General features: G+C 44.2%; 3 protein-coding genes across 6 annotated transcripts; 1 reads left to right on the top strand and 2 right to left on the bottom strand.

The window, feature by feature from the left end:
• Nucleotides 1-25: 25 nt before the first annotated feature.
• ipo13b (importin 13b) lies at nucleotides 26-13840 on the bottom strand. 2 transcript variants are annotated; one of them, XM_049727178.1, is made up of 23 exons: nucleotides 13676-13840; nucleotides 13234-13350; nucleotides 10856-10981; nucleotides 10431-10787; nucleotides 10118-10371; nucleotides 8444-8584; nucleotides 8232-8373; nucleotides 8003-8169; nucleotides 7809-7929; nucleotides 7567-7714; nucleotides 7315-7496; nucleotides 7211-7237; nucleotides 6969-7103; nucleotides 6099-6251; nucleotides 5934-6014; nucleotides 5725-5862; nucleotides 5452-5548; nucleotides 3994-4046; nucleotides 2476-2542; nucleotides 2160-2218; nucleotides 2000-2089; nucleotides 1732-1913; nucleotides 26-1661 (listed from the first exon to the last, which is right to left on the bottom strand). In XM_049727178.1, exons 2-23 carry the CDS (start codon nucleotides 13303-13305, stop codon nucleotides 1565-1567), a joined length of 2889 nt encoding a protein of 962 aa, XP_049583135.1. In that variant the 5' UTR covers nucleotides 13306-13350; nucleotides 13676-13840; the 3' UTR covers nucleotides 26-1564. The 2 variants fall into 2 exon arrangements, 1 of the variants encoding a protein (XP_049583135.1); XR_007483095.1 differs by lacking the exons at nucleotides 26-1661; nucleotides 1732-1913; nucleotides 3994-4046.
• Nucleotides 13841-14497: 657 nt separating this feature from the next.
• Nucleotides 14498-23137, top strand: LOC125973321 (uncharacterized). Its single transcript, XM_049727387.2, has 5 exons — nucleotides 14498-14695; nucleotides 19399-19566; nucleotides 20373-20867; nucleotides 21764-21921; nucleotides 22202-23137. Exons 1-5 carry the CDS (start codon nucleotides 14623-14625, stop codon nucleotides 22244-22246), a joined length of 939 nt encoding a protein of 312 aa, XP_049583344.1. The 5' UTR covers nucleotides 14498-14622; the 3' UTR covers nucleotides 22247-23137.
• LOC125973275 (kinesin-1 heavy chain) lies at nucleotides 21296-25493 on the bottom strand. Of its 3 annotated transcripts, none has more exons than XM_068652131.1 (12): nucleotides 25139-25493; nucleotides 24977-25054; nucleotides 24864-24903; nucleotides 24560-24802; nucleotides 24375-24486; nucleotides 24243-24316; nucleotides 24053-24129; nucleotides 23877-23974; nucleotides 23736-23803; nucleotides 23517-23660; nucleotides 23261-23416; nucleotides 21296-21916 (listed from the first exon to the last, which is right to left on the bottom strand). In XM_068652131.1, exons 2-11 carry the CDS (start codon nucleotides 25040-25042, stop codon nucleotides 23277-23279), a joined length of 1062 nt encoding a protein of 353 aa, XP_068508232.1. In that variant the 5' UTR covers nucleotides 25043-25054; nucleotides 25139-25493; the 3' UTR covers nucleotides 21296-21916; nucleotides 23261-23276. The 3 variants fall into 3 exon arrangements, with proteins under 3 accessions (XP_068508232.1, XP_068508233.1, XP_068508234.1); XM_068652132.1 differs by having other exon boundaries at nucleotides 23517-23633; XM_068652133.1 differs by lacking the exon at nucleotides 23517-23660.
• Between the last annotated feature and the right edge of the window lie 98 nt (nucleotides 25494-25591).

The raw sequence follows: 25591 nt of genomic DNA, 5'->3' as shown, positions 1-25591 counted from the left end.
AGAAAACATTAAATCAAGAGTCAGCTGCAGTCTTAGATATATTTAATAAATTAAAGCCAAGGTACAAAAAAATGTACATTTCAAACCCTCCCTCTGATTCACCACCATCATCTTTCCCCTCAGACATATGAGAATCCAGTCTGTCACTGTTCATATACAAACTCCGTAGACTTTCCAAACGCTGAAGAGGTCAATAGTCCCGAAAGCCTCGCCGCTCTCCCCCCACTGAACACAAACACATGCTACATGTCTGCAGGCACCTCGGGTAAGACAGCAGGATTAGAGTGTGGATGGGAGTAGATACATTTGAATGCTGATGATGGTCCTCTTCGATATTCATGACCTCCGATCCTGATTTCAAGGAGCCTGATCAATGACCGTCTGGTGAAAAGTTGAAGTGTCTTTTTATGATGGAGTGAACAATGAGGAGGTTATGGTCGTGTACTTGTAGGTCCAATATAAGTGCGCTGGACAAGTGTTTAAAGCTGCAGCTATGAATTTGCACAGTCAAAAATATGCCGCAGAAATAACTAATAATATGCACAACTTTGATTCCTTTTATCAACGATGCAGGGGTGGGGAAACCATTTTTGGTGGTCCTAAAGTCTGAGCATATGGGCCATTGATTGGATTGCATAACAAATTTTACAACTTGATAATATTTAAATTGGATAAAATGGCAAAAAAATGTCCATGCAGTCAATTTTTCACATTCATAGTTATGGACAATTAATTTGGCAAGAGAAGCTAGTTCCAAAATAGTCTTCAATGAATCCGACGCACGTTTTAGAATGTGGGAGGAAGTCAGAGGACGTGCAAACTCCACACAGGAAAACTTGAGCCCAGATTCAAGCCCTGAATTTCTGAACTGTGAAGCGGATAGGACAACCACTTCTACACCATGCTAAAAACTTTAATTTTATGAAAATTAGCTTTTTTTGCTTGTATCCAGACTTTAGGGACACCGAGTTGTTGTCTTCTGCGAGCCTTTTTAAATGAAGAAATAAGGAATGACTATTCATCAGGCTCTGGCAGCTTCCCCATCCCTGTCCCCAGCTCGCTTTTCCCAGAGTTCCCTTCTCGTCCTTTAGTTTCAAACGCGTACCACACTCACACGAATTAATCATTTGGCAAGAGCAGGTATCACGGGGTGGTCCAGATTACCCCCCCCCCCCCCCCCCAAACATATGACATTTACATCACGTCCTCCCCAGTAGCAGCACGACTTCTTCTTTCAATATATAAAGATATCATATATGTATATTTATATATAAGTCATCCTGAATGAGTACGTCTAGTAGCTACGTTACGATACCATTTTCATTTCACATGGATAATCACCAGGAAACCACAGGAAGATCAAGAGAAGGCCGAATCACACACCGGCCCATTTTGCAGTGAAAGGAACTTGGAGGGGGACACGAGGCAGCATGCTGGGAAGCTGGAGGACGGGGAAAAAAAAAAAGCCTCCCTAAAAGCCACAAGGGTGTTTGTTCGTTAAAAGGGGTCCAACGTCTTGTCCCGTCATCAATTCTTATGTCGCCCGTCGGGGGGTTTTGTTTCGTCAGTACTCGGCGGCGTACTCGGTGCCGTGCAGGCCTCGGCAAAGCAGCGTGAACTCCTTGACGATTTCCTTCACCCGTCGCTTGTTCACTCGCTCTCTATGAGGAACAATAAATGTTCAAATTTGTAATAGAACTTGACATATTGAAACTTGACTCGTGGTGCTACCTAAGTATCTGCTGGGAGAAGTGATCCTTCTGCGCCGACGTGACTCGCGACGACGGGAACCCCGGCGGCTGCAGCGCCACCTTCAGCCACACGGCCAGCAGCGAGAAGCAGTGCTTGTTCAGACTGAACAACACCTCTGCGAATTGGTCCATCAGGTTCCGAGAGGCTCCGCCTCCGATACCCTGAACAAAGGGGGGGGGAATATAAAACTGCATAAACAATATCTACCCAGTTTTTGTTTACATGTAGAACGTGAAATATTGATCACCTCTAGAAGGGCTTGGATCAGCAGCTTTCCGTCCTCCTGCAACAATCTGGCCACTGGGGGCACGTCGGAGCAGCGTGGCAACAGCTCAGTCTAAAATGGACACAAAGCCGTCAGCAAAGATTTTGAATCGTCATCATCTCACATGAAGGCTCGCACTCACAAAGAAGAGACATGTCGACTTGACGGTCGGAGCCTCGGGGAACTTTAGCGATAGAATCCCTGCAAGTTGGGGAAAAAAAAAAAGATGGTCAGAGGTTAGACAGTTTTTTATGTCAACAAAAAAATTCAGTTTGGTTTGTATGAAATATTTGTTCGGATAAAACGTTTTGAAAAATAAAAAAAATAAAAATATATAAGAAAATGGATTAAAATCATGATCCTAAAACAGTCTACTGTCAGGGAAATGGTTCTACATTTCCTTACTGTATCCAATTGGAACCAAACGATGAAATTCTGAAAGCCAACGTTCAACCTACCACAGTGGTACACAGCTTTTACGTCCAGACTCTCAGACAAGTACAAATCGGGCTTCCGTTTGAGGGCCTAAGAGGCAAACAGAAGCGTTAGGTGGCTTGGTTGACACGGCGGGGTGAAAAAAAATATTTCCATTCCTACCAGCCTGGTAGTCATATCTGACAGCAACGAAGGACTGAGAACAGATCTGGCTACCAGGCCGCAGTGCTTGCTGGACTATCCAAAAACTTCAGAGAGAAAAATGCTCTGACGCACGACTCCGCAAAAAAAGAATTGCAACCAAAAGTTTGAAATAAAAAAAAAATAAAAACGTAATTTTGGATGTGTGTGTTTTTGGTTGAATATGCAACAAAAGTGTGCAGGTAATCGACATGTGCAGATAATACAACTCATCTCATAAACAACTCATTCAGGATGGAGGAGAGAGGGAGAGGAGGAGGAGAAAGATGGAGGTCAGATCTATCCAAAGATAGAAAAAACAAAAAGGGAGAGGAATGAAGACAATAAGAACAAAAAGAATTATTCTAACAACAGACAATCCATCAGCCAATTTGTCTGGAGGGATTAATATTAGAGTTGAATATTAATTCTTTCGGGGGCTCTGATTGGCTGTGGGCTGAAATGACTGAAGAGGAGGGCACTCAGAGACTAAGCAGTCACCTTTGAGGGATTATCGACAAATAAATGATTTACGAGGAATCGTAAAACGAGTCGATGCTTTGTCGATTTAAGTTACAGCTTTTGAGTTTGCTTGTTCACGGCTTTTCTCCGGAGAGTACGGTTGAAGTTCACTGAATGCTAAATTGTCCATTTCGATGTAAGTGCAAATGCTTGTCTATAAATGTCATTGGGGGATTTAAAAAAATAAAAAACTCAGTGGGCAGTTGTTTTTAAAGTCGTGTTCGCCATATTGTTGGTTGTGCTTGAGCATTTCGACTGATATTATTGTATAATAATAGAACCCACAAAAAGAAAGAGTTAATAAAAAATAGCTCGTTCTTTAGTAATTAGCAGTAGTTGGTTTCATCAAAACTAGCAAAAAGCAGGGATTGATGCTAATGTTTGCGTATAAAACAACAAAAACGAGGAATCGGTGACTCTTTGGACCATTTTAAAATTTTCAAGATGAACTGATTAATTTGATTTTTTTAATCATTGCAGTTTTGCTCTTTTTATACCGTACATACACAATATGTTCAAGTGTGAGGTGGCTAAACTTTGTCCGACATGTTGACAGGATATCTCGCCCTCAAAAATTGACGAGTCACTTAAAAAAAAAAAAAATCAAACTCAAGTCAAGGTACCATTGATTTTTCTCCCCCCCCCCAAACTGGGCCACGATTGCTGTGACAAGGTGACTGTTAGAATGCTGAGCCTTTGAGTTGAATAGTCATTTGAAAGCCTTACTCTTATGTGACGGGATATTTTTAAGGTCCAAGATGAGAGGAGGAGAAAAGGACAGAGAGAAACAGAGGAAGAGAGAAACTCAAAGTGAGTGAAATAAGTAACCAAAAACACACCTGAGCTTGGAGTTGCATAAATGAATCAACAATATCAGGATGATCCCTGGGTCCTAAAATATAATAAAGATGAAACTTAAGAAATCAAAAGAGAATAAGAATAATATACAAACAGCAACGGAACAGATTCAACAGTCATGTGGAACTCAAAAGAGAACTCAAAAGTAGTTCATTGAAATAATTCACATGTGAGTAAAGAACAAAGAGGAAGGGAAGGGAGGGGGCGGGGCGAGGGATGAAGCGTTGGCAAACTCTTGGAAGGAGAAAGAAAGAAAAGAATAGGCAGGAAGACGGAGGAGACATGGGTCTGTTTTCGACAAAGAAAGAGAGGAACAGAAGAAACCTAAGAAAGAAAAGTGGCTTTGGAGTGGGAACCCAGGAGGCACCTCTGTTACTGTGACGCTTTGGAGGGATGGGGAGCGAGCTGCTCACCTTGAAACACATGCCGAGTTAAATAAAAAAATAAAAAATTGGGCTGGATTCTAGATAATAGACACGTTCGAAAAATCTCAACAAGGCTTGTGTTTCAGCTGTCAGCGGATTCCCCGTTCGCTCCAAAGATGAACCGAAATTATTAATTGCTGGACACAGACCACTCGACATTTCTTTTACCAATTGCAAACATAGAAAAATAAAATGATGCACATCTGACAAAAATACAATTTCAGTGAACAATGGCTGACAACTCCAAATTAATATTGCAACGACCGACGTCTGTAGTGAGCGCCCAGCTTTAGCTGTTCCCACACTCCAAACATATTTTAGGCGTCAGCAAAGCAAAACCAAGCCCTCCCTGCAGCCCTACACACACAGACACACACACGCGGGGCTTATTCAGATGGCCGCCAAGCAGCTCGAGTAGCGGCGTATTCAACGTTTACATGGCCGCCATATGAATAATCGAGCACGTCTTACTGAAGAAAGGCACCTGCTCAGAAAGGAAAGAGTTGAGGAGTCAAAGGGTGAGGCAGCCATTGCGGAAGCAGGGAGGCAGGAGACAGTGGAGGAGGGTGGGGGGGAGAAGGCAACATAAAGGGGAAGCGGGAGAGGCGGACGTCAAATGTCTTCTTTTTTCTTATTTCGTGTTCGGTGTTTGGCTTGAGTGCCCAAAAATGCCTTTCTGGGCTATATTGGAATAATACTGGACACAACATTAGGTACACTTTCAGACACTAATATCTTTGTGAAGGCAGAATTTCCCTCATTATTCTGTGCAAGTGGAGAAATGTCCGGCAAAAGTTCTGAATATTTAACAGAAAATATTCAACATTTGAACAGTCGTGTTTTCGCACGTCCCGGTCGGCACGGCAGCGTTACAACATCACTATCGTAAACGGTAAAAAGATTCTGTAGAGTACGTGAATTATGCAAAATGTCGTTTTCACTCAGCTGTTTTGTGTTCCGCTTTTGGACCGTGTAAAATGAAAATTAATGTTTCGCAATATTACCAAGCCCTACCTTGCTGGAAGATGGACAAGGTTACAGATGTAACCAGCTCAAACAGAGCCTTGATGGGTGGGAAATGTTCCGTCTGGCTGGCGAAGATGTGGACCAGCTGAAAAGAAAAAAGAAAAACCTCAGATGAACCTGTGTTACGATCCTTTAAGATCTCCAGTGGCAGTCATTTGGTTATTTTTAGAAACGACCACATAGACGGAGTTGCCTTGGCAACCCATGTTCTGATGCAACGTCAGAGAAGACATCAGCAGACCAGACAAATAAAAATAACACCTGTCGTGTAAGGTCGAGGGCTGAGGCTTGGGGGATGGTGCTGTACATCTGTCCGAGCATTTGGCTCAGCTGCTCCACCATGGGGGCAAAGTTGTGTAGCAGCGTCTTTACCGACTTCTCGAAGATGGCGCACACGGCCTGAGTAGCACACGGGAAAGTCGTTCAAACCCACACCGAATTCCAACGGGTGAGGAAAGGAGGCGACGCACCTCGACCACTTGGGAGTCGTTCAGCCACTTGCTGAGAACGTTCTGGATGAGGGCAAAGACTTGCTGTAGGACCACCACCACCTGAGGGGCACACAAATGCACGATGCGTATCGGCGGAAATAAAACATACAAGACTTTCGATGGAAGATTTAGAGGAGCACTGACCGGGTTGGGTCCAGGAGGGGGCGGGGCTGTTTTGACAGGCACAGCTGAGCCGTCTCCCGATTCGTCATCCTGTTTGCTAATGTCAAGCGTGGTGAACAAGTTGGACAACAGCCCCAAGATATGGATGATCGCTAATTTATTGGACGGATTAGGCTGAGAGGAGAAACGAAAGAGACATTCATTCATTATTCAATCAAAAATAATAAAAATATATAAAAAAAATATTAAAATGAATGCAAATAAATAGAAAATATTAAATATCCAGTGAAGAGGAAAATCTTAAATTGTAATGTTTTATTTTTGTAGTCATTACAAAAATGCGCTTTAAATAAAACAGACGTCTTTGCAATTGAGTTAAGAGAGTCGTCTTTGGTTCATGACTAAAAAGTCCCCTGCCTAATTGGATTACTTTCGCATGACTTGAATTCATCTTAATGAGGCCGCATTAGCACAGCGGTCGTCAAGTGGAGAACACGTGTTCATGAGTAGAACCCAATAAACGGAGTTGTTTTGCAGGCTTCTCTGGGGATCCACATCCAGCCACACCTCATTCGCTTAATGACTCCGAGTTTGACTCACTGCAGTTTCCATGGCGATGTGACGCATTACAAAATGGCCATGCTTGATTTGAATAACAAACATTGTCTCCGAGAGGTTGAAGGCCTGCCCACTAGGCGCCACTATTTGGCCGCTATTTGTTCCGAGCTGATTTGCCAGTCTGATGTCACGCTGACAAAGCAAATGCGAGACAGTAAACAACAGCGACGAGGATCGATGAGGTTACGTGTGGGTAGGCTGCCGACAAAGACAAAGATTCATCTTGGCTGACGTAGCGGATATTAAAAAGGCTTTTTTTTTTTGTCCACCCACCGTCTCCTCCGCCAGCTTCTCTAGTTGCTGGATGTAAGGCGTGATTAGGGAATGAAGATTCCTCAGAATTTCCTCCACGGGTAGAGCAGACAGTAGAAAGCCCAACGCTTGCATCAGCCACATGCACTGACTCGTCTAGAAAAATAAAGCAGTTAAAAAAAAATGTAAAATTTAAAGGTCATAGTTGTGTTATTATTTATATTATTAAAAAAATAAAAATAAAAGCCAGACCACAAACTGACCTTGTGGATCTGCTTTATTAAAACCTCCTGCAAAAAAAAAAAAAAAAACACAATAGTGAACACAATGAACCTCAATGTGGTCATGAAGTAGAAAACAAACGCACCTGAGATACGGCTACAATATTGGTGGCATAAGGCGGCAGGTCGCTTTTACACTCGCGGCAGATCTTCTTTAGCGTTGAAACGGACGAAACGGAAAGGTCCGGGTTGCCCAGAGCCTGCAGCACCAGGGGCAGGACGCTGCTCAGCATCACCGGGTGGTCGGCCAACCATTCAGCCAGAGCACCTGGTACCGGGATTTAAAGTCAACCACCGGCGCCCCCGGGTTAAAGTTCATCACCGGCGCCGAGTCTCACCTATAGTGAACATCACCGTGTCGGCCAGCTGAACGTTGTTGATACTGATTCTTGGGATGAGGCCTATGAGGCCCGGAATGACATCAGAGTAATTGACGTCTATCGTCTCCGCGATGGACTGGAAACCGTACAGCAAAGCTTCTGTGTGCTGGAATAAAAATATTCAAAGCGTTGGGGTATTTTTAACAGTGCTAATAAGCTAGTCACGTTTTTTAAGTTTCTCAAATCAGCGTCCCGCCCACCTGCCACGACGTGGGCTGTTCAGTATTCGTCAAGAGTCGTCCCAGTTTGTCATAGAGATTACTCAGGAGCTCAGCGCCTAGCATCTCGTAGACGTACATGAGTGTGTCAGAGATGTCCACCCTGAAGGAGAAACTAGTTTTAGTTTCTTTCCCAAAAAAAAATTAAAAAAAAAAAATCCTGAGTGCCCACAAACCTGTAAATACGGAATTGCTCCTTCTCATCCGAGGACCAGGATGCGTACTCTTGATCCGATGGGAACTGGGCTTTGTGGAGCAAAACATCTACTAGCTGGAAATACACCGGCCTGTACACTTGGAGGTACACTGCCTGCTTGTTTGACTCGAACGACATGATTTCATCCTTGAAGGCGATAAAAGACAATCGTAAGTGGCGGACGCAGCGTTGGTGAGATGATGCCTTACCTGCAACGTGTACCAGAAGGTGAGTGTGAGCGAGCTGGTGGTCTCATTGACCGGGTAGTGGCCCGGGATGCCCGTGCAAAACATGATCATGTTGACTAAAGCCAGGAAGCTCTGCCAGTGATCCACTTGCTCCAGCAGAATCCTGAATATAAAATCATAAATCATCATTTTTAAATGTCTCTATATTGTTAAGGGGAAAAACACAAACCAACCTGGAGTGGTTTTCTCCCAACGTGACAGCAATGCGGCAAATCCCGTGGCAAGTCTCCATGTCGCCGTTCTGGACGGCTTCTCTGAGCTGCTCCTGGAGTGCCAGCACCAGCGGGACCAACTTCAGCAACGTGTTCACGTACCTAGAAGAAGAAGAAGAAAGTTAACAACCGTCAAGGACACGTAGAAGTTCAAGCTAAAACTTAATTAACCTAAAATGGCCAGATTTTGTGTTCTATTGGAATCAAAGCAACTGCTCGGAGTTGGCTCGCACGACATCTAGAGACGTCCTCAATGGAGTCATGCAATAGCGTGACATTTAAAGATCAAGGGTATGTGTATCCAAATGCCACAGGCCATGTGTGTTTGCAAAAAATAAAAAATAAATTACACATATATGCAGAGAGAGCAAGAGGGAGATGAAGACGTGCATTTTTGCCAATGGACTGCCTGCACTTAAATCGAAATTAGCAACTCTGCGAGTAGCACTTAACGAGTCATTCATTTTTAACCAGTGCGAGCTATAAAGTTGTAGCTCATGTCCTAAAAAGGACATATGAATATTTGTTTTTTGTTTTTTTGGGGGAAGTTTGTGGTCCAGAACTAATTAATGTTTTTTTAATTCATTTTATTTGGAAACGCCAGAGACCCAATTATTTGCATTTAACTATCAAAAGGTCTTACATACTATTTCCCTTTTAAAGAAGCCTGACATGGAGCGAGGAGGGGTGGGGGGGGTCAGTTGCGGTCTACTCCCTGTTGCGATCCCCTCTGCAATTACCTCAGAGACGGGGGAGGAGGGGGGGGAAGGGTTGCCTGGCAACAGGATGCGGCTGCACCAATCGCGTGCCCTCCAATGAGTTGATTGTGATGAGTTTAAACAGAGGGAGAGAACCCGAGGCGGGGCGGGGAGGGCGGGAAGAGGAAATAGACAGGAGAATAAATATCAATCTATAGATTTCTCGAGGATATAAAAATAGTTTGAGGTTCCAGAGCCAATACATTCGCATTAAAAGTGATTGATCAGCGTTTAGATCCTTCCTTGTCTTAGAGCAGAGGTAAGAACCCCCCCACCCCCACCTCCACCTCCACTTCCATCCTTTTGCGGAGAAGGGGTAAGGATTATTCAACACATCGGAATCGACCGGTCGCGATGACATCTCGCCCCGGCTCTGTAACCATAGCGACGCCAGCCAACCAAGACATGCCGCTCGCTTCCTCCACCCCCCCTTTTGCCTCTCCTCCCCCCTTTTAGCTGTCAACATGCCCCTGCATCACATCCCTCCCTCCCTCCCTCCCTCCCTCCCGCCTTTATGCCCAGCCAGTGCCCACCCACCCTGTCTCCTCCGAATGAAGTTATAACGCTCACAATTCCCCGAAGGAAATTTTTCCATTATTACCATGACAAGTTTCAAGCTGTTTGGGCTGAAATCTCAATTGTAGTTATTTATTTTATGGAGTTTTTATTTTTATTTATTATTTTTATTACATTATAATTTTAAATACCATAATTTGTTTTAATTGAGACATCATAGGGGAGTAGGGCCTGATCGTTTAATGGTTGGCTAATTATTAGGCCTCTACAATAATAATAATAATAATAATAATAATAATAATAATAATAATAATAATAATAATAATAATAATCAGCCAGTTTTGCTAAATAACCTTCTCACCTTTGGGAGTCTGGCTGTGAGATGGCGTTGACCAGCGCCTCCACAGCGGTGTCAAAAAGTTCGGGGTCGGGCAGGGCAACAAAGCAGTCGTGCACCAGGGCTTCGCTCTCGCTGAGCGGCACGTCCAGCAGCACCCAAGACGACAGGCAGCGCAGCACCCGGGCCTTCACCGCCCCGGGGCTGTCCGTCCGTCGCAGCAGCTGCTGCAGCAGAGGGCAAACGGACCCCCACTCCCGGCCCAGGGCACCCCGAACCTGATAGGAAGAATATTTAGAATTTGTTGTGCTGTGGTAACAACATCAACCAATCATACCAGTCCCTTTCTGTACTGCGGCAAGCGGCTGGTCTGGAACTCCTCGGGAAGGACGGTGAGGAGCTCCAGCAGCGCCAGGCAACGTGCCCGCCCGTCGATCCCTCCGCCCTCCTCCTGGAACACCCGCACCATCTCGGACACGGCGCCGGGCCAGGCCTCGGGCATGGTGTTGAGTGCCAGCGACGCCAGCGCCACGCATAACCGCGTCAGCACCATCTTGGCGCCCGAGGAGAAGCAAGCGATCTGAGTGAACAGCTGGCTTTTCAACGACTCGTACTGGTCGCTGGGGATGTCCGACCAGTAGCGGGAAATCTTGGTGTGGAGCGCGCTGGCACCGAAATACTGGATCTCCGGCACCTGTGCAGTAATTATGATGAATGTTCAATTTTACTCCGATGCATGTGATGGTGTGTGAATTTTTATACCTTGTCTGGGCTGAGCAGAGCCCAGCAGAACTGCCAGGCTTGAGGAGACACCTGGGCCTGCATAAGCCATTTCTGGGCCAGATTCTTATTGTCGATGTTGGGATCATAATACAACTGGTGGAGGGCCTGCCAACAAAAGGCGAACAGAGGATAGTAAAAATCGAATGAAATCAATTACGACAATGAAATTCGTTCTGTTTGAAAAATGAAACTCCAGAATGTTGCGCGGAATAATATTTCTATTCTTGGCTATTTTATTGCATAACAGCTCCTTTTTATTTCACCAGTTCCACTTGACATAAAAATATAAAACGCCAGCAACATTGCTTACTAATATCGTGCCCAAAAAAAAAGCCCCGAGCCACTTTTTTACACGATTAGCAGAAAAGCATTGACCTAAAAAAATAAGATGGCGCTCACAAGTACAGCTTCTGAGTGGTACACAAAGCAGCAAGGGCGTTTGAGAGCAGTCGAGATGAATGATGGCTTCTGAACAGGCGCAAATTTGCAATAAAATCCACCGAACCATTCATCATTAAAACCACGGACAGGTTTGACGATGCGATAATGGAGCAGCGACAGAGTTTTAATATTAAAATGATACGGTGTATGAAATGAGAATAAAAGGGGACAAAAGTATAAACCAGCTCTTGCAATCTTCCATCAGTGTAGCAAATTTGCAGTAGGATGCTTTTGTGAGTCAGCACCTCTCGACTTCCCCGTTCCACCAATTGCCCTATTCGAGTTAAACGTAGCAACGCGGTGCTGCGGGATCATTAGTGCAGCTCACCGGCCTCACTCCGGATTTAAAGGAGACGTGTAGAAAACCAGGCAGAGCCCCGACTATAGTGACTTCATGGCGAGACATCTACGGACTCACATTGCTTGGTCACGTATCGTTCGCCATGCTAGCCCGAGGCCATTTTGATGTCATTTCTCTGAGCTACTACTTAATTTAAGCCGCTATCAAGCTAGAAACGGCGGGAACCCGCCTGTGCCACCTGGCTGCACCTGAGTACAGCGGGCTTTTGGCAGATCGGCCGTTGCGAGGCGGAGGAGTGGTGACACAAGTGAGAAAATGTCCCTTTGGTCACAGCCTCGCCATCTGCTCTCAAACTAAATTGTGCCAAGTGACGAGCAAAACGCAAATAGGCAGCCGCAAAGGATCAATGAAGAAAAAAAAAAAAAGCCTCTTTTTACCGGCGATGTCATAAGGGTCCAATTTTTTTTTTAGCACAGTAACACATTAGACGATGACATTCAAACATCCTCACAGAATGCTAATGCTAACAGCGCCATGCCCTTCACTTGTCTTTCGCTTTCAGAGGTCAGGTCAGTATGTGTGTGGCTGGCGAGTGAGGACAATGTGGAACGTTGTCTGTCGGACCAAAGAAAGAACAAAAGCATGGCCGCCGAGCCAGGAACCATCATCTCCGGGGGCTATGTCCACAAAAATCAACAGCTTTGCCACCATCTTGTGGCATATTAGTACCGAAAAACTATGTTCAAGTAAATTGAAGAACTTCATTTAGATAAAAGTAGTGCTTGGTTCATATGGTTCACACCACCTAACACACCAGGTACTTTCACTATAGCTCAATTGAACGTGGATCAATTATTAATGAACATATTAATTATGTATGCACTGGTTACTTGGTTGCTAAAATGACAGCAAAGGTCCGAGAAGATGTTAAAGTACAATTACAACATCGCCATTGCACCTTTAATGACATCGCCATCCTCCATGGATGCCCCTCTTTCCCGGTCCACTCTGCACCCCCGCCCCGCCCACTCCCATCCATTTCTGCACATTACTCTACTCACACACACACACACACCTTCCTGTCTCCATCCTCCCCCACCCAACCCTTCAGTAGCGTCTGTGGCCACCCAGCAGGGAGATTTATGGCCGCAACACAACACTACACACAGTTCACCACCCGAAATCAATCTTGTGCAAAATGGTGGATGAAGAGGCATCACTGCTGCTTTAAAATTTAAAGACCTCATTTCTGCCAGCATCACAGAATATGTGATGGCCAAGTCATTTTGTCCCGGGCTAGCGATTGTTCCAGTTATGTAGGCTGAATTTATGCCATTTGAATGGAGTTTTTGGAGGCAAGTGACGTCATTTAAAAAGTCAGTCTTCTCACGTTAGTGCGTATTTGTGCTTTTTAACAAGTGTGCTCAAATTCTACCTCGTGAGCTTCCCACAAGCTATTTAACTATGACAAAAATATTTTGTGTCAGTGTGACAAGTTTATTTTTGAGTCGTATCTGTATTGTTTAACAAGATGCAGACTGTTAGCTTAGCCTCACGCATACTCTGGTCATAAATCTTAATGCACAACATGATGATCACACAATTGCCTCCTTACCTTTTCAACATTCTCCACGGTGAAGTCCAAGGCGTCCTGTGTATTTGCTATCCGCCCCGGCGTCTCCATCATAGTAACCCCTTCTGGGGTACGGAGCTGTCAAATGTCCCCTAACCTCTTAACACAAGAACAGAGGAAAAACGAATAAATCTTCAAGTGAAAGTTAAATGAAGTGGTCTCATAAATGGTGATAATCGGTGGTAATAGTGGGACACTCGCCGGCGTGCTAACACTAGCTCACCCGACTTGACAGCGGCGAGCTAACCGATGCTAACGCGAACCTATTAGAAACATTCAACACGGCTAGCGAAGAGGCTAACTTTAGCAATGCACGCCTCCCGATACGACACTCGCCATCATTAAACCGCAAACATGATGCGCGGGATTAATTAGGAGGAGCTAGTGATGGAGCCTCTGAGGATTATAACGAGCTTTTCCATACCTTTGCGTCCGCTGGGGGAGAGCAACGATGCGGGCTGGCTGCCAGCTTGATGCCGCTGCTTTGCTTTTGCCTCCGATTCCGAACTCTGTGCTGCGTTACAGTGCTGTAGGAATTCTCAGTGTCATCCCGCCCAGCAACACCGCTCACTGCTCAAATGCTAGCGTTCCTGATTTTGGCATCTTTTTTTTTTTTTACTAGACAATATCACTCCTATATATGCATTGCCCGAAAAAAACGACGGTGGTCATTTTGACAGTAGAGTGACGTAGTTCGATTCAATTAAGCAATTTTGGCTGCGTTCAAGTGCTGTTGTAACCCTGGCTGTCAATTGGCTTGTGGCCTTACTAACCAAAACATTCAATTTGCCAATAAACGTTGCAAGTCCATTTTGGAGCTATTTAAAGTTCAGTCATCTAACTTGCATTAATTTAGGGGAAGATCGGACACATTCAATATGACGGACGTGAATGCGTACCCAAGCAACGGGGCAAAAAAGACGAGCCAAAACGTAACTATATGGCAACAGCGCCACTCGGTGGCCAAACTCTGAAATGACAAGACGAGTCAGGAAATTTTTTATTTCGCACACGATCGAAATGAGACGTCTTTACAAAAGCACATTGTTATAATTTTTTTTTTTAATTTTGAATGGAATAACTCGGCTCTGTTGAGGCGATTCTGACCTTTAGGGCAGCCAAAGTGTGAGCTCAGCGGGCTATTTTTGAACTGGGAACACGTGGCACAGTTTCTGGTAAACGAGAGCTAGAGAGAGAGAGAGAGAGAGAGAGAGAGAGAGAGAGAGAGAGAGAGAGAGAGAGAGAGAGAGAGAGAGACTCCTGTTTCAGCCACGAACACAACACTGTAGCAGAAGCTGAAGCTGCAGTGCGTCACTGTACACAAGTGACTGAGCGATCGTGGAATACAGTAACTTTAAGGAAGAAGAAGAGATGACGATGGAAGTTAGAACGTGTATTTACCTTGGTGCCTTGTTTCTGCTTCATGTTGGATCTGCTGATCATGGTAGGCACTTTTTATTCTATTGTTTTCTTTGTACTTGGTATAATTGCGCTGCAATTATTGCATTGTGTAAATGGGTGTGAGTACTTTTGCTACACCCGTCACATTGTTGCTGCATTGTTGTGTTTGACCTCAAACTTTCCAGAGTTGTCACTCAAAGGTAAAGGAAAGTTATCTATGTCATGCTCAACAACTAAAATAGAATAGTGTTGTTGTTGTTTTTTTAATCAAGAATAAAAAAATATGTTTTTTTCTTTCCAATGCAGTGGCGTGGTGCCTGTTCTTGTTCTTGGTCAAATCAATTTTTCCCATAGAAATGAATTACAATGACATTAATCGGTTCCAGCTCGGTTGTTATGTTGTTAATACAGTAAAGAAAATATACCAGTGGAGTGTATAAAACATAAATATATTATAAAAAAATAAACTGGTTTTATAAAATATGATGTGTTGGTGTGTCTTTAGGGGGCGTGGCCTTTCAGGTGACATCAGGCCTGGTGCTGGCTGGAGTCATTTCTGATGTCCTCAGTTTGTATTTGACATTTTGTCCTATTCAGTAAACAACTGAAAGTGAACCCCTAACTGTGGCTCTCCTTGCCCACATGCAAGGGCATTACAGTACCTCTAATTTTTTCCCTACTTCAATTATGCGGCAGCGCAACTTAAGCTTGCTTGTGACTTGAATTTTGAGTCATAACAGGAAGCAAAAAAAAATCAAACAACCCACAGCCCATAAATGGAAACAATTTGTAAGTTGGGGTCATTCTCGGGTGTCCATACTTTTAGCATTAGCATCTGATCGAGAAAAAAAAAATCACTGTTGAAAGCTTCATCTCTGGTTTACTGAAGATGTTGATGTGACATTTCCTAAATATAGTTCTTTTCCTCCTGAAGGGCAAAGAGGAGTCATCTCTCTATGTCATTAATTTCACACTTTTGTCTTTCACACATTTCCCCTTCCTTTTCCTCTTTCAGCACATCTATTACACATCTATGTTCTCATTTCCCGCTTGTCAGTTTTTCACATTTGGGATTAAAATTCCCATTTATTGACTATCAATGGATGAGTATGCAATCAATGGGACCAGTTGTGGGCTACTATCAACCAGACTTTTCCGTTTGCGGTATTATTAACGTGACCTCTTGACATTGTCACGCTGGGTATTATCAGATGATAAGGAACTATACTAAGTACAAAAATCTTCAGCTCTTCATTAAGTAATTACAAGACTACGACACATGGCAGTTAATTAACGCTCTTCACATCTCACACATTCTGCTATTTTAGTGCCGATGAAAGAAGAAAAGGTCACAGTTTTTTTTCCCAGACTGAAGAAGAAAATGTTCCCGTGTGTTATTATTGTGTCTTTGTCACCTTGGTTTCACTGGAGCGACACATTTTCCCACATAAGTTTAGGGGATGTTTGTTTTTGCGAACCGTAGATAAACTTGGGATGTTTTTCTTTGTCTGTTGTTATGTCCTAAACAGCCAGTACTTGCTAGAAATTCCTGCAGCTCCTTTAAAGTTGCTCTTGGCTGCCTCGTCACACAAACTGGTATTTAAATAGAGGTGTGTAGACTTTTTATATCTACTATAAATCCAGATTAGAAATAAAAGTGATTTCCTTGCCATCGGGCACATATTGAGGGAAAGCCTGTTTGACCACGATCCCGCATATTCTTTTTATTTATTTTTTGTTAGAACAGAACGACCCAGCGGCGATCGTAACGTTCATTACAGGGTGACATATTGGAGCGGATAGGAAAATGACAGACTGTAGGCAGTCTGAGGTCAGTAAGTAGGCGGCGAGCACCTGCGAAATGTGCAACAGGAAAAACCCCGTTAGACATATCAGGAAAATATATTATCATGGTTGATTAAAGCTTCAAACCGTTGGAGTTTGACACATTCTTTAGGGGACATCGTGGTTCAAATGTCACACAATGCGTGTGATGTTTGACAAGCAAAAGCACAGAGGTGATGCTACGTTAGCTTATTATGCTAGCTAAATGGCCTCCTGGGGTCAGTTCCAATGTGACCTTAATAATAATAACATGTATGAATAATGGATGAAACTTGTTTTTAAACATGTCTAGTTATTTTAAAAGAAAAGCACATTCACTGAAAGTAAGCTAAGGTACTAAGGAGGACCAACTTTCTGCTTTGAGGATTGCAGAAGCAGGTTCCTACATGTCGAGTTTCATATAGACCAACTCGAACTTGCAGCACGTAACAGTGGTTCTCTGTACCGTATGACCCCACTCGGCACACATGTAAGATATACAAAAAAAAAAAAATCAAAAGTATCAGTCAAGTTGTTGCACAAGGCCGGTATTATCCAGATAGGGATCTCTGTTTATTTATAAGCACGTTTACTGCGTTAGATTTTTTTAAATTGCTTTATGTGTAAATATTTTTTTTTTCCATGACTGACTGGTTAATCCATCCATCCATCCATCCATCTTCTTCCGCTTATCCGGGGTCGGGTCGCGGGGGCAACAGCTTCAGGAGGGACTCCCAGACTTCCCTCTCCCCAGCCACTTCATCCAGCTCATCCCGGGGGATCCCAAGGCGTTCCCAGGCCAGCTGAGAGACATAGTCTCTCCAGCGCGTCCTGGGTCGTCCCCGGGGTCTCCTACCGGTGGGACATGCCCGGAACACCTCCCCAGGGAGGCGTCCAGGAGGCATCCTGATAAGATGCCCGAGCCACCTCATCTGGCTCCTCTCAACGTGGAGGAGTAGCGACTCTACTCCGAGTCTCTCCCGGATGACCGAGCTTCTCACCCTATCTCTAAGGGAGAGCCCGGACATCCTGCGGAGAAAACTCATTTCGGCCGCTTGTATCCGAGATCTCGTTCTTTCGGTCACGACCCATAGCTCGTGACCATAGGTGAGGGTAGGAGCGTAAATCGACCGGTAAATTGAGAGCTTTGCCTTTTGGCTCAGCTCTCTCTTCACCACAACGGACCGGTACAGGGTCCGCATTACTGCCGACGCTGCACCGATCCGCCTGTCGATCTCACGCTCCATCCTCCCCTCACTCGTGAACAAGACTCCAAGATACTTGAACTCCTCCACTTGGGGCAGGATCTCATCCCCGATCCGGAGAGGGCATTCCACCCTTTTCCGATCGAGGACCATGGACTCGGATTTGGAGGTGCTGACCCTCATCCCGACCGCTTCACACTCGGCTGCGAACCGTTCCAGCGAGAGCTGGAGATCACGGCCTGAAGAAGCCAACAGCACCACGTCATCTGCAAAAAGCAGAGACGCGATGCTGAGGTCCCCAAACCGGACCCCCTCAACGCCTCGGCTGCGCCTAGAAATTCTGTCCATAAAAATTATGAACAGAATCGGTGACAAAGGGCAGCCTTGGCGGAGTCCAACCCTCACTGGGAACGAATCCGACTTACTGCCGGAAATGCGGACCAGACTCTGGCATCGGTGATACAGGGACCGAACCGCCCTTATCAGTTGGCTCGGCACCCCGTACTCCCGAAGCACCCTCCACAGAACCTCCCGAGGGACACGGTCGAACGCCTTCTCCAAGTCCACAAAACACATGTGGACTGGTTGGGCAAACTCCCATGCACCCTCGAGGATCCTGCCGAGGGTGTAGAGCTGGTCCACTGTTCCACGGCCAGGACGAAAGCCACATTGCTCCTCCTGAATCCGAGGTTCGACCTCCCGACGGACCCTCCTCTCCAGCACCCCTGAATAGACCTTACCAGGGAGGCTGAGGAGTGTGATTCCCCTGTAATTGGAACACACCCTCCGGTCCCCCTTCTTAAAGAGGGGAACCACCACCCCAGTCTGCCAATCCAGAGGCACTGTCCCCGACTGGTTAACATATGGAAAATTCCATCCGCTAGTAAACATTGCTGAAAATATGTTATACTGCAAACTGTACGTGTGTGAGTGATAGTTGAACTAATGAAAGGCTCTGTGCTAATGAGCTAGCCAGCGCTAATGCCATTATGTTACATGTGCATTCTGGATTGCCTCAACGAGATGTTGAGAAGGGAGCGGGGAAGAGAATGAGAACAAAACTTGTTAAAGTAATCAAGAGATATGGAAAAGGGAAGCAGTGTTCACAAATTAAATCCGAGAAAGAAATGATTCGTTCATGTCGCGGCCTCGAATCTCATATTGCTAGCATTCAATATTTAATTGGAGATACTTGAAATGACAGCACGTGTGTGTTAGCTAACTGTTTGTACGTGATGGGGAATTTTTGACCACAACCACATCCTCTTCTTGAACAAGATGTGCGTACAGTTTTAATTTGACTCCCCCTCGAAAAATAATTACAAAAAAACACTTAGTTGTGTTGTACAGGTTATAGGCCACATTCAAATGATTGATCTAAAACACATTGCATTTGAACAGGGGTGTGTAGACTTATTATAGCTTTGTGTCATGTTGATAATGACTGAGTAACTAGCTTAAAAATATATCTACATATATTGATAATGAATAATAGGGAAAAATAATCAGCAATGTTGTAGCTACAAAGGTCTCCCTCGTTTCTTGCTTCCTTCGTTTGCTCAGCTTTTACTGACGATGCAACTTTTTAGTCCACATATAACCGAAAATTATAATTCAGATTTATTTGGACCGCACTCGGTCTACATTTTCGCAAACCGATTGCCCACGACACCGAATAACCATTAATCAAACTTGGCTCTGTTTGCCTTCCCATCAGGTAACGAGCACACGACACAACCACCACCAGAACGTGACCTGAATCTCACCAGCAATCTTCCGCCCATAATTGTTCCAAAGAACACCAACTCCACTTCCTCTTCTGGCAACGGTACGACGACGGAGTGGGAAGTCGCCATTGCGACGCCACAACCGACTAGAGGGAACAGTAAGTGTGGAGATTTATGGATGCCATGCACTACGGGAAGTCATTAGCTGAGCTATATTTGCTCATTATCGTGAGCTGTCGAGGAGGTCGATAAGATGACAAAGTGCCACCCATGTGGGGCATGCAGGGGCAAAGAGGGAAAGTATTTGGATAGCTATAGAGCAAGACATGAAAAAATCATTTGCCGTGTGAGACTTCTCACTTTGTCGTGAGGAACGTAGGCACATACACAGGCACTTGAAGGTTACATCAGACGACAGTTTGCTTTCACGACTCGTCGCCAGAAGCTCTGCAGATAGTGGCCGCCTTTTTTAGCGACTGTTTTGGTCTGATAATTGGTTCCAAAACCCACCCGCGATAAGAGAAATCCGCGAAGTACGGTCACCAACAAGAAGTACTAGGCAGGCTAATGAGTTAGCGGAAAGATGCTAATTCATGCTAACACGCGAAAACGGACTTCTAAAGGAATGTAAACGAACATTTGGAGCAATACTACATTGTCCTAAAGGTTAGACACATGTTTCCTCAATTTAGACGTTTTATTTTGACTTTTAAATGTTTTTTTTTTTAATTTTGAAAAAAAATCCGCGATGTCGTGAAGCAGCGATAAACGAAACGCGAAGTAGCGAGGGATCACTGTATTTATTTGAACGAAACATTAAAAAGTTTTAAAAAAAAGATGTAAAATGCTACAAAATATTATTCAACAAAAAATTTGAAGAAATAGAAGATGGAACAAAATACACAGGAATTAGTAACAATAAAAATGAACTTCTCAACAGAGCTAACATGATTCTCTTTTGTAGCCACCGACATGGAGGTCATCTCAACGACGTCCATCCCAGAAAGCTCCACCAACCTGACCAACGACGTGATACCTTCTGCTTCCCCCACACTCACCACTCAAGCTGCGGCGGACACAACATCTCCTCAGATCCCTTCAAACAAAACCGACATCAACACTACTTCACATCACTCGCCAGGTTCACTTCCTGTCTCCACTACGCCATCGAGCCGGACATCTCCCGTGGAAACGCATCCCCCCACATCACCCCCCTTGCCTCGCATCACGTCGAATAACACACCCTTGACGACTCAGCAATCGACCACACCCACTACCACGCACACCACCACGAAGATCTTAACAACCAGCTCCACCTCTCGGACGACGACTCTCACGTTACTCCAGATGACCTCCAGCGAATCCCCCTTGCACACCAGCATCCCTCCACTCGGCCTCACCACCACGCAGACCAAACTGCATCCAGACACCCCGTCGCAGCTCAACGTAAAGGGCGAAAGTAAGCACAACGCAATTTCATATTAACTTGTGTTACCTTCTACTTTTCAGCTCACTTGCCCTAAATGCAAAATAGTCACCGAGTGCTTTCTAAATATGTCCTGGGCTTTTCACTGTTTAGATGATGACAGAGGCTAAACTGGCCCGAGAACAAAAGCAACAGTGTTCTTTTGTTTGTTTAGACACGAGCCAGCTCTTTTCTCCTTCTTCTACACACAAGTACTGTCGCCACCAGGCCGTCCACACTGGGTTCCTCTGTTTGGAGACAGTCATGGGACTCGTGTTGCGTAGCACTTTATCTGCCCGCTCAATTATTTAAACACCCATGAAGGCCTTCTTGATCCACTGTGGGAGCGTGCCGTCTTATTCATTTTATCTTTCCATTTTCTAGGACATTGGCAAAAAAAAAAAACCTCCCATGATTCCTGCTTTCCTGGTGATGTGGTTTTATTAGTCCATACTTGGCACGTTGCCTTTTTTCCATGAGCCAGAGAAAAAGGGATGGCTCGCTCCTCTGTGGTTGTTTTTACTTGATGATGTGAAAACTGTCGAGTTGGCAAAACAGTGCTCCATAGCAACGCGTATAGATAGCCGACCTAACAACCAAGTTGCAATTATATAATATAAAGTAATTCAAATTTAATAGCACGGTTGTGCCACTTACATCATCTGAAGCAGTCAATATAATCAATAATAGAAAGTACATGAAAATAATGTACATTTAAGTGAAAGTGGTTGCATTTGAAATAAAATTCTAATGATAATTTAATTAAAAATCATCGTATGGGGAATAAAAATGAGTACATTTAAATGACATTATAATGTAACTAATTATGTCCGGTGGGTACTTTTGGAAAAACTCCAATGCATCTCTTGTGGTTTGTGGTTCCGCTCCAGCCGTCATGGTCCACGACTCCCCGAAGCTGGATCCCCTGCTGGCCGGCCTGGTGTCGGCCTTCATCATCAGCGCCGCCGTCATCACCCTGCTCCTCTTCCTCAAACTCCGACGACGAGACAACAGGCCGGAATTCCGCAGGCTACAGGACTTGCCTATGGTGAGGGAGAATGATTTTCAAAAATGTCCATCCTTTTATTTTGAAAGCTGAGAACATAAATAGTAAAAAAAAAAAAAAAAGGTCTCAGTCTCTAAACTAAAAGAAGCGCATTAACAGCAAGCTCTTTGTTACCATGACAACAAAGTGTTGCTGGAGCGTCGGACTTGAACAGATTCAGAGACCCGACTATTTATACCAGGCCAATAAAAAGTCGATTTCTTATTAAGTCTCCTTTTGAATTAACTGGCTTTGGTGTGTTTCTCTTTTTTTTTTTTCCTAGGACGACATGATGGAGGAGACACCTTTGTCGATGTACAGCTACTGATATGTATGCACAGCCAAACAATGAAGAAAAAAAAAAAAATCCTTTCTTCATGGGTAATAGTTGCCATGATTGAACTACCCGGTCTGTCTTCTAAGTTGTGACTCCTGATCTTGAAGAATCCAGGTTTTGTGTGACCACAAACAGTACTGGGTAGAAAAAGCCGCCATTTCTCATTTACCGTATTTCCTCCAATAGAGGCCGAGTTAAAACAAAAAAAAACAAACGTCATAGAGTAACTTCACAAATAAAAGCATCTGCCCAACTGCAGGAGAAAAAAATGAAACATCCTAATTCACTATTTGGACGAAATACAAAAGGAGGAGAACAAAACAAACGGCCTACTTTTACTTTCAATGAGGTTGCACTTTATTTTCATTTTCTATTTCTTTCTGAGAAAAGTTATTGTTTGTGCGAGTGTGTTTTAGCTGTGTGTGCGTTTTTAAGTGTGTGTGTGTTTAAATTTTGCGTGTGTTATTTAACGCTAGTTGGTCACATTAGGTGCATATGGATTGACTGGGTGTACCTAATGAAGTGTCCACCTCGTGTTGAAATCCAGTATTGTTGCTGATGCTTTTTTGCCCCCCCCCCATATTGTAGTCCAGGTGAGAGTGCCTTTTAAACATTTCTATTTATGTCATGAAAATACGACCGGAGCAGTGGCCTTGATGAAGTGTTCATATTGTAAATACTATTATTGTTGCGTTGGTAGATTAATTTATAAAAACTCGTACAAGACGCATTCCCCTTCGAGATGGAATTCTTAATATGGAAAGCCATATTTTAAAATGTTTTGTCTGTTGAGGTGTCAAACGCAATTCACTGTTGCTTTGTGTGGCTTTGCTGGTCAATGTGGATTATGGACCATTATCATTAAAAGGTATTTGAAATGGAGCGTTGTGTTTTTTTACTTTATTGTCAAAAAAAATTCAAATAAAATGTGTTGACTAGAATAAATGAATCGGAAAATAGCAATGCAAATAAACGGGAATTTCCTACTGATATCCCAAAACTGACCTCACAGAAAAGAAGATCAGAAATCCGTCAGACTCAGGTCGGATCCAAACTCTGGATTCACGTCATCGTCATCATCCAGGATGTCTCGGTCGTCATATTCCTCCTCGTCTAGGAAGTCGTTCTTGACTCCGGATGGAATACTCTGACGCTCGAGAGCTAGCGGAGGAGCAGATGGGGGTCGTTGGTGAGGTCATCCTTTGCTGCACGGTCATTACTTCAATGATTATAGCGCCACCTAGAGTAATAATTGACTCACCGAGATCATCCAGCAGTGAGAGATCCGAGCTGATCTCAGCCAGGCTCGCTGTGGGGCTGAAGTCATCTGAGTCCGAGTCCTGCTTGGCCTCTTCGACTTTGACCCTGGGCGAGTCGTCTGGCCAATACAAATTTTTTTTTTGCTCTCAAGTAGCAAGATAGTCATAGCAGCGTAAATAAAAAATAAAAATTGACTTGGAGCAGCAGTGGAAAGTCTTACTTGCTGTTAACGTGATTTGGCGCTCTCGCAGACGTATGACCTCGCCCTCTAGCTCTGACACGGTGTTGCTGTAGTGAGATCAAGAATTGCACGAAGGTGAATCAGAGCACAAACATCCAGGGCGTGCAAAAGTACACACACCTGATATGGTGGACCTCCTTTTGCACATACTCAAAGGAACGTTTGGCCAGATCTGTGCTGTGAGATTTGTAGCGATCTGTCAGCTCCTGAAGCATCTGCTAGAAAAAGCAAAGACAACATGCTATTGAGATACAAAATGAGAAATGTCATATGTTAGAGAGTGGAAGCTCTTTCACCTCACTGCTATGCTGGCACTGTCTCCGGTGCTCTCGGGCCTCTTTCTCCTGGAGCATCATGGCCTCCTCTTGCCTCCCTTGTCCCGCGGCACAAATGAAATAAATCAAAGTACATGTCGAGAAGATAATAACGATGTTTTGAATGCCAATATTGAGTCTTGCACAGTCTTGCAGATTTAGTGTGACTCACTCAGTCGTGTTTTCAGCTGCTCTACTTCTTTGCGTAGATGTTCCAGTTCTGCTCGACATGTCTTGGAGCTCCAGCTAACCATAAGAAGGGAAAATGAAAGATTTCTTACAAGCTCAAGATTTTGTAACGCACCTGTCTTTGGGGAAGGCGCTCGTTCCAACATCACTCATCACTTGCTCCTGTCCTCCAAAGTCCTTCTCACGTCTCCTTCCTCTCAAGTCTTGACGCAATCGGTCCACCTCGGCTGGAAGACACGTCGGTGTTACGGATTGACTATTTGTGCTCTTCACGAAGCTTCGATCGTCAATTTGCGCTACCTTGAAGCGTCTGCATGTGAAATTGCTGAGACTGTTTCTCCTGTTCGATGTCCCTGAGCTTCTTGGTGAGTGACTCCATAATCACCTGGTTCTGTGTCTGGAGCTGAGACTGGATGGAGGCTATATCTGCCCATTGCACCCCAGGATTAACAGGACGAACCTGCTGTGCACTAGATGATGGAGCGCTGACGGCAAGGGTGTCAAAATCGGAATCATGAAACTTCTCCTTGAATTGAAATGACTCTGAAGAGAAGCGAATATATTAGCTCAGTTAATAATGACATGAATTTCTTAACTCATGCACCTTCTCTTTTGCTTGTGTTTCCCAGTGAGGACAGTCTCCCCTGTGGACATAGAATAGTACAAAATGATTATATTTCTAGAAATAAATACATTTATGCATTAGAATGTACTCACCCTCATGTTAGCCACGCTGTCGTCAGCTGCAGAGAGGATGGAGCTCACCTGGCGGTCCCAGTTCATCTTGCAGTCGATCTACAAGGACATGAAGATCTCTGTAGTCATTAAACAAGGAAGCTGTCAACATGTAACGTTACACTTCTGTGCCGAGGTAACAACCTAGGTAACAGATTTGACACTTGCTGGGGAGATTCGGTTACAACGGAACGCCTGCTCTACTCAGAAGTAGGATTTTTGGACTAATGAGCACAAACCTGAGCAAAAAAAAAAAAAAAAAAAGAGGTTTTGTCCCAAGGATGTTTACATTAGCAGACAATGCTATTGTACGGTAATAACTATGTCGGCATAACCGTATCAAACGCACAAGATGGTCACATGGAATCTATTTATGGATCAAAACACTAGTAAAACAAATCAAAGCAAAACAAAATAAAATAAAAAGGTAACTATTACTTCCAAGCATCGCGAGCCACTTTTAAATAAAGGAGCCGTGAGACTACGTGATGACGTCACACGCGAGCCTCGAGGACATCTGGGAATTGTAGTTTTAGCAGGCATTTATTTTATTTTAAATACCAAGACATTCGTAGTAAATGACTACCCCTTGAATTA

This window comes from Syngnathus scovelli, chromosome 10 (assembly GCF_024217435.2).
Source record: "Syngnathus scovelli strain Florida chromosome 10, RoL_Ssco_1.2, whole genome shotgun sequence".
NCBI lineage: Eukaryota > Metazoa > Chordata > Actinopteri > Syngnathiformes > Syngnathidae > Syngnathus > Syngnathus scovelli.
This window is presented reverse-complemented; position numbering and strand designations above follow the sequence as displayed.

What these genes read in the sequence shown, in the direction of transcription:
- LOC125973321 (XM_049727387.2), top strand. Translation starts at nt 14,623, where the DNA reads ATGACGATGGAAGTTAGAACGTGTATTTACCTTGGTGCCTTGTTTCTG. An exon ending in ACAACCGACTAGAGGGAACA is followed by an intron (nt 19,567 to 20,372) that starts GTAAGTGTGGAG and finishes TCTCTTTTGTAG; the next exon opens with CCACCGACATGGAGGTCATC. An exon ending in GGCTACAGGACTTGCCTATG is followed by an intron (nt 21,922 to 22,201) that starts GTGAGGGAGAAT and finishes TTTTTTTCCTAG; the next exon opens with GACGACATGATGGAGGAGAC.
- ipo13b (XM_049727178.1), bottom strand. Translation starts at nt 13,305, where the DNA reads ATGATGGAGACGCCGGGGCGGATAGCAAATACACAGGACGCCTTGGAC. An exon ending in CGCAGTACAGAAAGGGACTG is followed by an intron (nt 10,372 to 10,430) that starts GTATGATTGGTT and finishes TCTTCCTATCAG; the next exon opens with GTTCGGGGTGCCCTGGGCCG. An exon ending in CCCCTCCTGGACCCAACCCG is followed by an intron (nt 6,015 to 6,098) that starts GTCAGTGCTCCT and finishes TGTGCCCCTCAG; the next exon opens with GTGGTGGTGGTCCTACAGCA.
- LOC125973275 (XM_068652131.1), bottom strand. Translation starts at nt 25,042, where the DNA reads ATGAACTGGGACCGCCAGGTGAGCTCCATCCTCTCTGCAGCTGACGAC. An exon ending in ACAGCGTGGCTAACATGAGG is followed by an intron (nt 24,904 to 24,976) that starts GTGAGTACATTC and finishes CTATGTCCACAG; the next exon opens with GGGAGACTGTCCTCACTGGG. An exon ending in CCAAATCACGTTAACAGCAA is followed by an intron (nt 23,661 to 23,735) that starts GTAAGACTTTCC and finishes TTGCTACTTGAG; the next exon opens with AGCAAAAAAAAAATTTGTAT.